Genomic DNA, 15,688 nt, shown 5'->3' with positions numbered 1-15,688 from the left:
CTACTTTTCTTTACTTTTGTGTTCATTTCGCATCACGTATGCCACAATCCCAGGTTCTGGAACAAAACTCTCCTCTGTCTTCACTTGGAAAATAGGACTGGACTTGATGTGAAACCACCCCCAGTGTACCAGCCCAAGGCTAGTTCCCATAACAATCAGAACTTTGTAGTCCTTCCAGAAGGCTTTAAGACCCATTGTAAACTGGCATCTACCTAGACAAAGATAATTTATTATTTTAAATATATCCTAAAAATCCTTCGATTCTCTATTATAATAGCAGAGAACAGATAAACCTGAATGTTACTGTTCCTAATTACTGTGCAGCAAGTGACTGAAACACAAAATGACAAAATAAAGCCTTACTTTATGAAGTTCAAAAAGAGGTTTTTTTTTAAAAAAAACAGGTATCTTGAAATGTTAATTGCTATATTTGAGGGACAGTCATGCCTAGTTATCTTACTGCTTTATCCTTGCTTTTTAGATGTTACAACATCAGTTCAGAAGTAATAAACTTGTCCTCATCTAAAAAAAAGTAGGAATACACAAGATCCTACTTTCTGCAGGTTTCCGATAAGATGTACCTATTATGGGGGAAGGTATGCTCAGATTTTGTATCAATATAACTACTTCCCTTAACAGTTACAAGGGTGTAAGTCGCCAAACGGACGTTCTTAACCAGACTGAATCGCTCCCTTTCTCACAGGGGTGAGGTGAGCCACCGCGTCTGCCTCCCCCGTGCCTTGGGCACTGCAGCGCTTTGCACCACTGCGCACACAGAACAAGGCGGCCTCGGAAGACCAACGCTCCTGCCCAGCGGGGCCCTGGTGCTCCCCGGCCCTGCCCGCAGGGCCCTCCCGGCGCTCACCTCGGCTCCGGCCAAGGCCGGCCCGCAGCGGCCTCCGCAAGGGCACGGCCGCTCTTGCCGCGAGCAGCGCAGCGCAGCGCAGCGCTCCGCCCGCCGCCTCAGCGCCGCGCCAACGGCCGCGCACGGGTCGCGCGATCACCGACGCGTTTAAACGCTAACGGCAGCGAGCCCCCCCGCGCGCCGTACCTCTGCGCGCTTCCTCCCCCGCCCCCCTTCCGTTACTGTGACTGAGGCCAGCGGCCGCGCGGGCGCCCTACCGTCCCTGTCACACGCCATTGGCTGGGACAGGCTCACGTGACAGCGACGGGCCTTTGCCCTTCTTYTTCTTCTTCTTCTTMAAAAAAAAAAAAARAGCCTCCGCCACCGCCAAGCARCCGTCCTGGCAGCCATTTTGAGTTCGGGCAAAGGCTGGCGGGTAGCGGCTGCAGCCGGCGGCCATTTTGGATAGGGGAGAAGAAGCTCGTGCCCGGCAGCCATGTTGGTTGGGGGCAGAGGAGCCGTTGGAAGCGTTGGCGGCACGCGCGGCGTGGGGAGGAGGTACGATGTGAGTACGGGGCGGGCGCCCCGCCGGCGCCCGCTTCTCCCCTCGCCCGGGGAGGCAGCTTGTAGCGAGCGGCCGCTCGTGGGCTTCAGTGTCGCTTTTCTCTCGAAATAAACGGGCTGGGTGATACCCTAACGCCGTCGGGATAACTGCTGTGGCGGGGGCGCTGCCCGGCTCCCTCCGCGTTTGCCTCAGGCGCCGCCTCAGGCTGGTGCCCCTGCTACGCCCCCTTCCAGCACCCCCCTCCCGGCCTGGCTGCTCATGCCGCCGCCGCCTCCTCTCCCCTGCCGGCGTGGCCGCCACTGCCGCTTCTGCCGTTTTCAAAATACGTCCCTCTAAATCACTAGCCATCACACTTAAAAAAAATCTAATCTTCCTTTCTTGGATAACGCACAATGCAGTCACTCTGCATTACACACTCATTCACCTGTCTGAGCCTTCCTGCAGGTAGACAGTGTACCCTGACCAAGGAGGGGGGAACCTACCCCCCACCCCCAACCCTTCATTGCCTGGCCTCTTCGCAAAATTACTCTTACCTCTGCTCTTGTTCTGCTCTGCATCTTTACTTGCTCTGTTTTCTTCCCTCCCTCTCCTTCTGGAATCATTACCAGGAATATCTTCTGTCGTATTAATATGCTTATTGCATGATCTTGTTTCCTGGGAGGGGGGAAAAAGTTGATGATATTTATTGCCCTGCAGCACTTTGTTGCAAAAAAACTGTCACTTGTGACTGAGCCATGTGTGAGTGTCCTTCAACAAGTGGTAGTAAAGCTTTTGCATTTTTTGCATAGCTGCAAAGTTTACAACAAAAAAAGGGCACATCTTTAGTGAACAGTCTCTGCAGAAAGGATAACATAAGAGCATAACAAAAAAATTTAAGTTTCCTGGAACAGTTGGGATTTAACGTTCCCTAATGCAAAAACAAAGTGACCATGAACTAACTGTAAGGGGCATGTTCTTTCGCAGAGTTTCTCATTTTTGTTTTTCTCTGCAGCTACTATTGCTCTAGAACTTTTAAAGATGYGTTAGCAATTTATGAATGAGGAAGTTAGATAATAACAAGGTAAATAAAAATTTGACAGCCTTTTGGAAGAGTAGCTTCCAAAGGTTAAGCAGACAAATTGGGAGGAGTTAAGCCTGAAAAGTCTGGTATCTCCTTCCGGAGCTGGAAGTAATTTTACCAAATATGAGTTTTACGCTTTACTGAGTGCTGATGTTCCCATGATTGGAAAAAGAGAATTTTAGTGCATGGAGAAGGAACTGGATGAAGGAATGAATTCAGAACTTAATGTTCCTTAATGGTCTTGATTTATGAAATTCTGGCTCACTGCAAAATGATAAGATGGGGGTGGGGATTAGGATTAAAAACCAGCAAAGATCCCGTATGTAAGAGCCATTTCCCAAGTTTTCCTTGCTATTGCTAGGYAAACATTTTGGTCTCTAAATCATGGAGTGAGATTTTCTTTTCATCTTTTTTCTATAAATCTTCTGTCCCTTTCTGCATGTTGGCTGAGCTCGGAGACGTGTCTGCCGTAACCTAACTTAAATGAGTATGCTTAAGAAGAGGGGTTTGGGACACTGCATTTCCTGCATTAGAGCTGTAATTATGCTAGAAGAACGTTCACAGATGCCCGGCTTCCATAAAGGGCTCTGGGCACTGATTTGGGAGTGGACAGGGTTTGACTCAAATACCTAAGATTGAGACAGTTCTCTGGACAGTTCAGAAAAAAAATTATGTTGTGATACTTAATTTTGAGTCTTCTATAAAAATAGTTATTAATGACTTGTCTTAGTGAGCTCCTCAATTAGCACATGAGGTTTTGGTTTTGTCTTTTTCAGATGTTTGATTCTCCCTGTATGTAAAGACAAAAGACATCCAAAATTTCACAGAATGTGAAAAGTTTGCAGCAGTGCTACCAAAGTGTTAGAACTTGCCGTACTTTGTAGGGTTGTGTGTGTGTGTGTGGCTGGAGTTTTCAATTCCTGATTCCCAGTGAGTTCCAGTTTCCCTCAGCACTGGAAGCTGCTTCTTTGCAAAGGTAAGATACTGTTGATCAGCTAATAAAAAACAAAATGCTTTAGCTGTCTGAAGGGCCATACCTCCTGACTTCTGCTGAATTTCCACCATTCCACTTAACCTCAAGTTTGAGAAGGAAGGACTGCACCATTTTTGAAACATGTCCAACTCTTGCTAAAGGAAATCTAGGTGTTTAATCCTAGATTTTGCTTTCTTGCACAGGTTGACCATCAGGAATTTGGGTGTTAAAATACTATGTCTAGACTTTTTTTTTTTTAAATATGACTAATTTCTGAGGATCTTTCTATATTATTTGCTTTTCTCCACATTTCCTTATGGTCAAGTTACTTTACAGATTTAAATTAGTTTATAACAGATATGATATTTCAGGAAACAGATTTTTGTCACCAAACAGTGGCAATTGTGTTTGTTCTTTTGCAACTTTTATTCGTATCATTATTACTGTAAGAATTAGTGATAAAACCTTAACAGTCCAAATACTGTCCTTGAAATCACAAGTCTGCAGAAACCTTGAGAGTCATATGCCTCATGCTTCCTGAAACACAGGAGCTTACCAAGGCTGTATATAAWTTTCTGAGCTGCATATGGCAAACTGTTTCTAATGCTATCATTCTGAGCCTTCTGCTTACCATGTTCCAAGGTACAGCTCATTCAGTGTATTAGGCTTGTATAATACTACCGGTGCTGTTGCAGGAGTTCTTAGTTGATGGTACGCTCCACAGCAAATTGAAAATTTGTTGTTATTTCTCTGCCACTATATTTCCTGTTTTTCCTTTGGTTGTTTTTGGTGTGTGTGTATGAAGCTAGGGATCGTTAGTGAAACTCTGATACTAAACTTTTTAATGAAAGAAAAATCACAAGCTCTGAAGTGCCACTATGAATTTGGAAACATTTTTTTGTTGTTTTGTTTAAGAGAGACTCTTAAGAGTCATACTTAACCAGGTTTTGTGGTGTTTTGGCAGGTGTTTTGTGTGTTTTTTACTTGTTTTTTTGCTTTTGCATGATGGGGAGGATACGTCTGTGGAGTTCTTGAATGCTAATAATATGATGTTATACACCATTAAAAGAAACTGAGAAATGCAGTGTTTTTTCACTTTGCTAGATGACATTTTCTTTTAGCTTCTATTCCAACCTAGTTTTAGCAGCTGCTGATTCAAGCATTACTAGGTTTTTATCTTTTACTGAAATTCTTATAGTAGTTCTTCTATGTTACTTCTGTGTAGTACCCCTACCAGCATGACTTGAAACAGAGCAAATGATGTGATACTCCAGGTGGTCCAGACCACTGTTCCCTACTTTGTGTTTCTGGAAATTGTTATCACTAAAGTTGACAGAATTTACTCCAGTTTCTAGGACTATAATGTGCAAGGGAGAATGCTAGTTTATGTAGCAGAAAGCATGGCATGGCATCCCAGCTTCTATCTTTGTTGTTGTTGTTTGAAAACTTGTTTTGCTTTGTATTATCTTCTGGTTGCTATTACTGTGTAGCTGATGAGATACACTGGATATGAATTCTTTACTTTTGAGCTTTTCAGAATGTAGTGGAAACATTAATTTTTATTAATTATATAAACTTTAATTTTCAGTAGTTACTTGTGGAGTGATTTGCAGTTCAAAGTCACTCGTATCTGGTTACAGTAAAACCYTTTGTTATATAAAAGAGACAGATAAGTTAGTTCACTTTTCACTGTGATCTTTTTACTATTTCTGTTTCTTACTGCCTGGATATTGATGTTATATGTAGGCAAATCATTGAAATCATTGGGGATTTCCTTTGAGCCAGGATGTGAGATTGTGCTCTGGCTGCTTTCTCATTTTCAAGTAGTTTTCAGATGTTGTATCTGAACACTTGGGTATCTGGAATGGGAAAAACTGTGCAGAATTTTTTTAGAAATTACTTAGTTCAAAACTATTGCTGTTCAATTTAAAGATCAATATTATCTCTGCTTCACTATGCAGTTCTTCAGAGGTTCTCTATCATGTTTTGCTGTGTTTTGAAGTTAGCTAAGGAAAATGACTGCTTTTTGAAACACCTAAGTGTAGTTCACGATAGAGACCTCACTGACCTGACTTTTATTCTGAAATTTTCACAGCTCTGTCACAGTGGTTTGCAGTAACTTGAAATATACAGTGACAAACTGGTAAATGTTTCTCCATTTGTATTCTTTTTCTGTACTGTCTCTTGCAAAATTGACCAGACCTCTCTAGCTTATTAAGAGATTAATTCTTTAGGGAGCTTTAGAATGTAAAAGGCAACTCTGTTTTCGATGTGCTTTCTGTTGCAGTTCATGTATTATAGGCAGCAGCTACAGAAGCTTGCCTGTTGCCTAAGTTTTGAAACTTGAGCTATGTGTTTGGGTACTTRTTTTTCTACCTGCATATTGAGACCCTTGTTCACCTGTTTTTCTCACATTATAGGTCCCTTCCTTGTCTGTTGCCTTTGGTCCCATCCTGTRTGAAAATAGAATGCATATGAACCTTTTATCCTCTATTTTTCAGAGGTGGTACCATCAGGCCCATTCCATGTCTCTTCTGAACCCTAACATTGTGGTGTTAGCTGGAAAGATTTTTACCAATTTTCCCTGCCCAACATCWGTGTTACGTTTTGACAAATGAATGTTTTGCTCCCGTTAATATGGAGAAAGATGATCTTCCCCTGTAGTTTTAGTGMTATATTCCTAACTGTGTTGTAAGTTAGGAAAAAGGCAATTAAAAAAATGAAATCTGTTTGGAAGGTGACTAGAACTATGGTGTTTGATTTGCAAGCCTACTTAAAATTTATAGTCATTTGAGGGAGACAGTGTTTTTCTTTAAAAAAAAAAAAAAAAAAGTTCTTAGTGATTAACAATTTTGATAAAATCTGTAAATCTAACTGTCCCCTGGAGAGTAGAACAGATTTCAAGATCCAGGAATTATGTTATTTATGGAGTCTGTTAATTAGTAGGAATCTCTGGAACTTTCACACCCCAGGAAGGGTATGTTTAGTGTTCAGCGTGAATGAACTCTTCTTAAGCTAATTGGAGTGGTTTGAGACAGGGCCAGGATCTGTACAGCTGGGTATGCTTCAGTCAATAACCCAAATTAACAATGTAAACACTGTTTGAAATAAGCAGGAGAAGAGGATGTCTGAAGTTTGTTTTCGTTTTGTGCAGTGAAAATAATACTTGGGTCACTTTTCTGTTATACATATAATAGTATCAAATTAAAATAAATATCTATATATAAAAATATATTTATATACACACACACACACACACATATACATTCTCTCTCTCTAGTGTGTGTATGCGTGTGTGTGTTTATATAAATATATATATATGTGTATATATATATATATATATATACACACACACACACACATATATATATACACATATACACACACGGTAGATTTTCTGTCAGAAAGCTGACCAGAAGCAAAAAAAACCCACCCAAACCCAAAAAAATGTGCTTTATTTTTGAACTTGTTCAATCTGTGATGCAGCTGATTCTCAGACCTGCAAGTAGGGAATGAATTTCTTAATTTTGAAATTTGCTGTTGAGAGAAATGCAAGAGGAGGTATGTGRATTGCCATAGGTTTCCTGGCTTAGTAGGGATGGAGTTTCCATGAGGTAGGAGGGAATRAACTTTGCTGAGAAAGCTAGATTTGAGTACTCTGTTGAATAGAGCAAATATTATTTCATATGTTAATTTTTCTTTAAACAAATAGTTCTAGGAATTTGGGGATTTTTTTCCTTTAAATGTATGTGTTTTACTTTTTTCTTCCTCGTTCTATCTTTCTTTGAGCTATGCAAAGGAATTTTAACTGAAAGCTATTACTTTGAAGAGGAAACTAGGCCAGGACCATACAGGTAGGGGCCAGAGGATGAGAGAGTAGTTAGGGTAGAATGCCAAGTTCAATTTGCTGCTCTCTCAAAGGCTTCTTGTGGATAGGTAAGGTGAGTTTGTCTGTGTCTTGGTACTGATCTGAAAAATATTTYTATACTCTATTTCAGATGTTGGATACTCTTTTCCTGAATGGTGATGAAGTTTATTAAAAGAAAACAAGATAGAGTGCTGTGTAATTCTCTTATACATACCTACCCTTTTTTAAGAATTTYCCTTGGATTTCTTGAAGGCAGAGTACAGGATTTGAAAAGCAGCAGTATTGACACAATCAGCTAGGGTTTTTAGCATTGACTAGATCAAAAAAGTCCTTGTTATTTGGCATTGGTTCTAGTGCTGATCATTTTTAATTCGTATTTTTATAGGACCAGTTTACATTGAACTATCATGGCATCCAGCAAATTTGTTATTAAGGTAAGTAGAAYTTCATAGCTTTCATTTAAAAAAAGTCCTGATAATCTATAATACCAAGAAGGGTGTGTGTACACTGATTTTTAAAAGTTAATGAAGAAGAGATGCATCCTTCAGGCTTCTGCTCATGGTAGCACATTTTGTTTCAGTTTTCCTCTCTTAGGAAGCAAACTCGATTCAAGTACTGCTGTATCATGGCAGAGTGTGTCTGGGGTCCTTTTAGCTGAAGATCAGTCACATGTACCTAATAGTGATTAGTTGTATAGTTAGAATTAGAAACTGCTTGAGTTCTCAGTAAAACAGCATTAGCTTAACTGAATTAAAGTTTAGTGTTGATTCTTCCTTTATTGTGAATAATATTTTGAATATTATGAATAATATTTTGCAATATTATTCATGTATTTGCCAGATAATCCAAGAGTTCCTGGTTTAAAGGGTAATAATATTCTTAAACTCTCTGTCACTCTTGACTCTTCATTTGCTTCGTAGTTTGCTTATTTTCCTGTTTGGATTAGTGCGATGCATGCATTTCTGGATGATTGAAGCAGTATGTTACTCTTAGAAATGGTTTTCCCAATAATTTTCTTCACAGAAGAAACTRTTTCCTTTGTGGATAAGCTTTTGTTTGTTTGTTTTTGCTTTTTTTGGAGGTTCGCTACAGAATTTTTCCTAGCTGACAAAGCTGTGGAAAGTTGGTTTTGTGGGTAACTAACCTGTTCGAAAAGTAGACCAAACAGCTAATTCTGTGTGGTATGGAGTAAAATCTGTGTTCTTTGCAGGGAAAACTGCTCACTTACTGGGACATTTGCTCAAATCTTTTCTTCTTACTCCTTAACTTGATTGTAAACCTTAAATTGATGGTGTCGTGTCTAATTCTTAGAGATCTTCTTGTCTGAGATACCATTCATTGCTKCTTAACTGATACAGGAGGAGTTACAAGAGATAAATTTGATTTTTGAGTGTACTTTAGCTGATGTTTTGACTCTGTGTGCTACTACTCTATTGATACGGTAACACGATCTGAGAATGAAGCCATTATCTTTCTCAGCTGAGATCTCTTGATATCATCAATATGAATGCAAGTGCCAAAGAAAGCAAGTGATGTGWGTTCAAATCACTTTGCTAGATTAAAATGTCCTAAGATCTTTGATTACTGTTCTACGTTATTGTTAGTTTTTTAATCCAGCATAGGCACTTTACCTTTACCCAGTATGCGCTCTGGTAATTAATAGATAGTTTGACATCATTATCTGAGCAAATGGATAGTTTCTCATTGAGCCTGTATTTGTAGCTAACCAGTATCGTAGACAGAACCTCTGAGAGTGCCTGTGAGCTATGACATTTATTTTCCTCCTGGTAGAATTTGAAAAATGAGGGCAAATTTTTTAGATATACAGAATACTGAAAATTAGCTTATATTGAGTTTACATTACATATTTGATATCCTCTAGTCAAGGCAAATATGTGAAAATAATTGTTGGATTTTACTTTGTGCAGAAAGATGCATAACACTTCAGTTCTTAGATCTGAGATTATRTGTGTGTGGTTTTTCTTACGTCTGTATCTGGATTTATGTTTAATGTGAATATTATCTTTTTAAAGACTCTTCAACTTTCACATTTTTCAAGGAAGATTCCTCTGCAAAAGGCTCCCCATTAAAGAGCAGAAAATATTCTCACTCTTCTCTACAGGGAGAGTATAAAAAATACTATGTTCTTTCTTTTAGGTTCCTCATCTGTTTGAAATTGATAGCGGTATTTTATTGATTTTGAAAATGTTTCATGCATATGTTGTCATCTGCACTCTCCTTTTAAGTTTCTGTCTTTTGGCAGTGTGTGTGTTTGTGTATACATAAAAATATAGATGTATGTATGTATGTTAATCCTTTTGCTAAGACCCTGAAGAGTACAGCTTATCCATCTTTCATGTTCTAGCAGACTCAAACATAATTTAAGAGACACCTATAACATGATTAATAGCTTTGTTTCTTAATACTACATGTGTTTTATAAACTTAGCTGTGTTCCTGCAATGTAATGGTCAGTTATTTTCAGTAGAGGGAGTAGTTGGTCTACTTTTGAAAGGTAATCATAAACATGGTTTTATGTGCAATTAAGAGCAAATGAAATAAAGTAATTGATGCAGTAAAATTGCTTTAAACCTTAATACAAAAACTACAGTGAAGTCCTAAACACACATTCTTCACTTCCAAGTGGCAGGATGCCATAGTGTGTTGTTAAGTGAAATATATGATATTTTATACAAATTAATCTGATCAGTAATTTTCAATTTTAAGTAATATTGATACTTCATAAAGCACTGTATGTTAAAATACCACCAAATTTGTAAAAATTGACATGTGAATTTAATTATGCTTTCTATGTGTCTGTGTTGCTAAAATATTTTACYGCTGTTCTATAAATCGTAACTTTAGTTGGTGAAGCTTAAAGCAAAATGTTGAACAGTATACAGACTTGAAAAACAATATTGCTAGGACCTTGTTTAAAAATTTGGAAAAAGTAGAAAGAAGAATTCTTCAAAACTATGTAGACTGAGTTTATGCATGCCAAACTGCAGAACTAAATACAATAATTTTTGTAGCTGTAATAGAAAATTCTCATTTGCTATTTTCTGCAATTTGTTCACTTGCCAAACACTGAAGACTTTTAAGTTGTTGCTATACTTTAATAAACCTCAACTCAAAGGGAAGCATATTTTACTATGGACTTTCTTACATTTTAGAAATTAAGAGTATTTTGAAACTTAGAAGTAAGGTACGTGAGTTCTCTGAATTAAAGATTGTTGCTAAGTCTAACTAAGACTTGTAGACCTTTGCTAGCACATAACTGAGATTAAGGTAATTATAACTTGAATGTTCCCTCTGGTCTTCCGGAGTACTATAATAGATTTTCAAATGTGCTCTTTGATAATTATTGCATGCTGGGAGTGCGTATGAAATTCTTGGTTCTTCTATTTTTATCTTTTTGCTTACTTCAGATCACAAACTCCTTTAAAGCAGGGAACATCTCTTTYTATTTTGTATTGGGAGTAAAGGTGGAAGTATTGGATATGATTGGACAGCAAAATGATAGTGTGAGTGTAACGTGCTCAGTTTTCACCTTCATTTTGYTTGTATATGTATCCATTACTTAATTATTCATAACACACTTTGAAGATAACTGTTAAGATATTGTTAAAATCTTTATAAGCAAATGCATCTTAACATCTGTCTTTGCATATCTTAATACTCTATGAAAGGAACTGTACAAAGCATATTGATTACAAGCCCTAACACTAGATAGAAAAGGATAGAAAGATATGTTCCTGTCAGAATATATGCTAGCATGTACTTCTGGCATTTTACAGGTCTTCTTAAGGCCAACCTGCTCACTGCTTGCAAGATACTGTTTTTACTGTTTGTTAAAAAAATAATTCAAAAATAATACATTGAAAATATATTAAGAATGAAATACGTTGACATGGACTTTTGCATCAGATATGTCTGCTTTGGTGGCATCTAAGTGAGCAAGGCAGATTATAATTAGCTTCTCTATGAAGCATGTCTACTGATCAATATTTCTGTAAATGTTTAGTGTGATACTGTTTAATGGGTCATGGAGAGCAGTAAATACATTTTACTGCTATATAAAGTCCATAGGAATATGAATGTACTGTTCTAAAGTTTGAGAGCAAGAATTAGGAATGCTTTCCCTGAAAGATTGTTATTCTTGCTTGTGTTTAAACTAAATTTTTTCGTCCATCGTGACTACTCGGAGTTACTAGACTGCTGTTACAGATTTTTWTTTATTTATTTTTTTCCACACACACAATTTTGAACTGGTTAACATACTGTTTTCTTGTCTAATAGCCAGATTTTTAAGAGAGTACTTATTTGAAATAAGTATCATACAATATTTGTAATGTCTTTTTTTTCCTGCTGTTTTTCATTGCAAAACAATGTGTTTTTAAACGCTGTTTATGTTACTGGAATACTGACAAATGTTTCAGTAGAAATACGGTAAGATTCCATTTCCTAAGATCAGGTAGAATTTGTAAAAATATTTTGAAATTTAGAAGTTAGGTACCACARTTCCCTGATTTGATTAAAGATTGTTGCTTTTTGAGTTTTTTTAATTAAGAAAATGCTCTATTATCCACATAGTGATGGGTTTCTAGAGATAGAGTTCTTCTAAAGGTACGTTAGTCAGAACATCTATAAATGCTATTGATGAAAATTATTCTAAAGTACTACTGTACGTTTTACTCCACCTTGATGTTTCTATTAGGTTCTATATAAATACGGTTCTTTTCTAAAAGTACTTGAAATCTTTTAAATAAATAAATAAGGAGTTTTGGGAAATGTGATTTAACACATGAGGTAGGAAACAGTAATAAAGGATGGAGAGAAATCTGTTTAGTTACCTTTCATTTCATTCCTTGTAACTATGCATTTCATTTTGAGTTTATGGGACCAGCAATGGAATGATAGAGAATGACTGAAGTGATATGTAAATAAGTTCCTGAAAAGAAAGAGAGGAAGTTGGGGAGTAGAGGGAGTAGGAGAATTAAGTGTATGGTCTAATTCTGAACCTCCCGAAGTCAATGGAAGTTTCCTCACTGACCTCTAAGGATTAATTTTCAAGCCTAGGGAAATGACGGGTGGATGAAGAGCTGAGAGATTAAAGTATTAGCAGAGGGGGAAAGACATAGGAAGCCAGAGGGATAAACGTCAACAGTGGAAACACTGCTTTCATGGGGATCACTTCAAATAAGGAATTAAAAGGATGGCTCAGCTTGCATTACTTTTCTTGGTAGGTCAAATAAATTTATCTAACCAGTTTTAAAAGTAGCATTTGTGCCAGAAAATGAGTATTTTGCTAATTCTGAGTATTATGCTACTGTGACAGTGGTATTGGGATTCTAAATATACATYGCACCATGATACAATTAGTACATGTACATGATACAATTAGTATCATTGTACCAAATGATACTGATTTTTTTTTTTAGGCATAATCAATTCAGTGACAATTGCCATATGCCTTATTTCTGCCCAGAACCACCATACTTTACTTCTCTACCGTCCTGCTTCTCAGAAGTGTTGGTGGTACTGCTTGCATGACCCCTTACTCAGCCCAGCARTGAGGGAGGAAGGAATGAGGAACTGAGAAGCAGACTTCAATCTCTCTCAGGCCAGCAARGCATCAGAGCTTAGCAGAGATGCTGCATGGGGTCAGTGAATGTCTTTAGGTCCTGGGAGAGGCTTCAGCTTGCACTGTAGGTGAAATTCTTCAATTCCCTCCAGTGAGTTCAGATGGGGGTTAGTAAGCTGAGAGGTGAGGGATCCTTTTTTCCCCCACCACCTTCCCCATCAGTACCCACTAATGCYATGTCCAAAAAGTTTAATAATACAGTGATACGGTTTTTGCTTTTAGTGCTAATATCATGAAAGCCGAATATAAATAGTTTTTGTATTGTTTCAYATGATCTCTCCCCATCTTGCACAATGTAATGGATTTTAGTATGTGAAAATTATCTGAATGTTTGAGATGTGTGAATGTTCTGACTAAAGTGTAAAATAAAAGGGAGAAAAGAGGCTGACAGTGCATTTTAATTTTCTCCCTTATCTTGATCCAAGTAGCTCACTACTTCCTTAAAATGAGGCTATTTTAAAAAGCAAAATTATTACTTGGTTTCAGTTCTCCAATAAAAAAATTAGTTTCTAAGCATTTTGTGTACACTACAGCACTTACCATTCAACAATGACTTTGCAATTTTTCTTGACTCAATAACCAAACTTTTCCTTAAATAATGGTACCACAGGAAATGGCATACTATGTATTTTGGTTTTTTGCTGCAGTCATTGTTAAGTGTGAGCCATGATGACGCTTGGCTATTGTGAAAACCCTTTAAACTGCTGATAAAATGATGACTCATGGTCACCTGATGAAAACAGATTCATTACTATGACTCCAGAAACTTTATATCCTGTATAAGTGTTTCACTTCCCACAGCAGTTCCATAAGAGATGATGATGTACTTTCTAACAGTTGACAGCTGCTCAGTTAAGCTGTGACAGTGTGATTGGCAAGCGCTATAAATTCCAGACACTTTTTATATAATTTGAGGAATTAAAATCTGTATGGACTGTGAAGAAATCACCAATTTTATTACCCATGTTACTTGGAATGCTTTCTAATGAAGTAAGATGTCTTAGATTTCATTTACCACTATTGAATTAAGTTGTTCYTATGGTGGAACTGACTCAAACCTCAGTGCAGTGGATGAGCTTTGAATCAGAGCTTGTAGGATTATATTGCTACCATACTGTAGCTTAACTAAGAACAGGCTTATTTCATTTACAGACTTACTCAGTTTAATTTATTCTTTTTTTTTAAAAAAAGTAGTGTGTTTGCCTATGATGTCACGGTCTAAAGATTGGAGAAATATTGAAAAAGGATACTGCAAATAATAAGTTAGAAATCAACTTTAATTTCAGTATGAGATGGGGATTCTTGTGGAGAGAGAAAAGGAGAGGGGAGCTAAAACCTCTTTCCTGTACTTCCCTGTACTGCCACCTCATGATTACCTAGTGTTGGGAAAAGATGGATAAAGTGAAAACAAGTTTAGAAAAAGCTGGAGTTTGTACTTAATAATGTACACTTACATGTTATAAAGCAGAGAAAGGTAAGACCGTTGATGTTTAAGTCCTTAGCCTGACAGGATTTAACAAGTAATTGAACGTAATGTAGCCTAAGTAAGCATGGGTTTTTTGTGTGTGGTTGTAAGCTGGCTCATGTGGAACCAACCTAAATTTACTTGTATTTATGGCATGGTTAATTCACTCTTAAACAATTAGGAGTCCCACCAGTGATTTTGTCGCACATTAGTTTCACTCTTTTGATTGCAAGTATTTCTAATCTGAAGTGCTGTGATGCCCACAATGTTTAAGAAAATTGAAATATTGCTTTRCAATTTATAATTTACAAATGTGTATGATTAAAACTTGTGCTAGAATGGATAATATTGGTATATATGTGGAATGAGTGTAGAAACAGAAGAGTAAAGGAAGTATTCTTTTTTTTTWWAAAAAAGATGAATTAGTAAAACTCACTTTAAAAGGTAGYATGAAGGCTCTAATGATGTTTTCTTAGTTACAAGTCCATTTTCTGCTCATTTTTAAAAAACATTTTCTATCTGTTTTCCTATTGACTTATTTCAAACTTAGGTGTTTTGTTTGTTTTGTGCTAAAAACAGGTACCCAACTAGTTTGAAAAAGAGTCATCTGGTCAGAATCAAATATTAACTTCAGATATAAGTAGAAACAATAGAAACAAGATAATATTTAGATGCAGTCATACAGTGTCAAGAAATGACTTATTGAAAAGTCATAGCATGTTTTTATCCCTGAATCTCTCTCCTCTGTTTTTTTTTTTAATTACTAGAAATGTGTTAATGAAGAGGCAAAAAGTTGAAGATTTAATAATGAAATTCAGTAGTAATGTCAGAAGTACATCTGAAAAACAAAATTCATAATACAGAATGAAGTGGTATCCTAATCCATGAAGAAGTCTTACTACAGATGATATGTTCAGCCCATCCGCTACTGAATGTTTTTCTATGCTCTGTTTCTCAACAGAATAGAATATTTGTCTATGTTTGCTGTGTTGTGATGTTACTTGGGCAAATCAACAGAGAAGAAGAAAGTTAAGGTAGACTTTAGATAACAAATGTAAATTGGATTGGCTATGTAGGTTCATTTATTTGTGCAAAAAGATGGTAAATGAARTGTCTTGCTTGCTTACCTTTGGTAAACAAGGTGGTATGCAAAGGTGGTTTTACCTTTGCATATCGAACTTATTTATTTATTTATTTCCTTGCTGCATAAAACAGAATATTTTTGAAATAGGTACAAAAGAAATTTTTACTTGGGAGCTACACCAGGAAG

General features: G+C 37.1%; 2 protein-coding genes across 9 annotated transcripts in view; one reads left to right on the top strand and one right to left on the bottom strand.

Annotated features, from left to right (window-relative positions):
• Window positions 1-1,117, bottom strand: LOC146601176 (uncharacterized). Of its 3 annotated transcripts, none has more exons than XM_085312065.1 (2): window positions 1,052-1,117; window positions 1-212 (listed from the first exon to the last, which is right to left on the bottom strand). In XM_085312065.1, exon 2 carries the CDS (start codon window positions 193-195, stop codon window positions 1-3), a length of 195 nt encoding a protein of 64 aa, XP_085168191.1. In that variant the 5' UTR covers window positions 196-212; window positions 1,052-1,117. The 3 variants fall into 3 exon arrangements, with proteins under 3 accessions (XP_085168191.1, XP_085168182.1, XP_085168199.1); XM_085312056.1 differs by lacking the exon at window positions 1,052-1,117 and adding an exon at window positions 866-940; XM_085312073.1 differs by lacking the exon at window positions 1,052-1,117 and adding an exon at window positions 866-939 and having other exon boundaries at window positions 1-208.
• A 196-nt stretch (window positions 1,118-1,313) lies between these two features.
• SLX4IP (SLX4 interacting protein) overlaps window positions 1,314-15,688 on the top strand; it is an 85,685-nt gene continuing 71,310 nt past the window's right edge. For 3 of the 6 annotated variants that reach the window (XR_014896712.1, XM_085312015.1, XM_085311989.1), the window contains exons 1-3: window positions 1,320-1,402; window positions 3,246-3,445; window positions 7,696-7,744. Coding sequence is in view for 4 of the 6 variants with exons in the window: in XM_085312015.1 (XP_085168141.1) it covers window positions 7,718-7,744 (27 nt within the window). In the remaining 2 variants the exon portion in view is untranslated. Of the gene's footprint in view, window positions 1,410-3,245; window positions 3,446-7,695; window positions 7,745-15,688 lie in introns of all 6 variants that reach the window. The other 3 variants (XM_085311995.1, XM_085312006.1, XM_085312023.1) reach the window with 3 other exon arrangements.

Source organism: Rhea americana, unplaced genomic scaffold (genome assembly GCF_003343005.1).
Source record: "Rhea americana isolate MKP2758 unplaced genomic scaffold, rheAme1 scaffold_109, whole genome shotgun sequence".
Taxonomy (NCBI): Eukaryota; Metazoa; Chordata; class Aves; order Rheiformes; family Rheidae; genus Rhea; species Rhea americana.
Note: the sequence above shows the minus strand (reverse complement) of the source record. Positions and strands in the feature narration are given on the sequence as shown.

Excerpts from the sequence above, each read along its gene's own strand:
- LOC146601176 (XM_085312065.1), bottom strand. The coding sequence starts at position 195 with ATGGGTCTTAAAGCCTTCTGGAAGGACTACAAAGTTCTGATTGTTATG.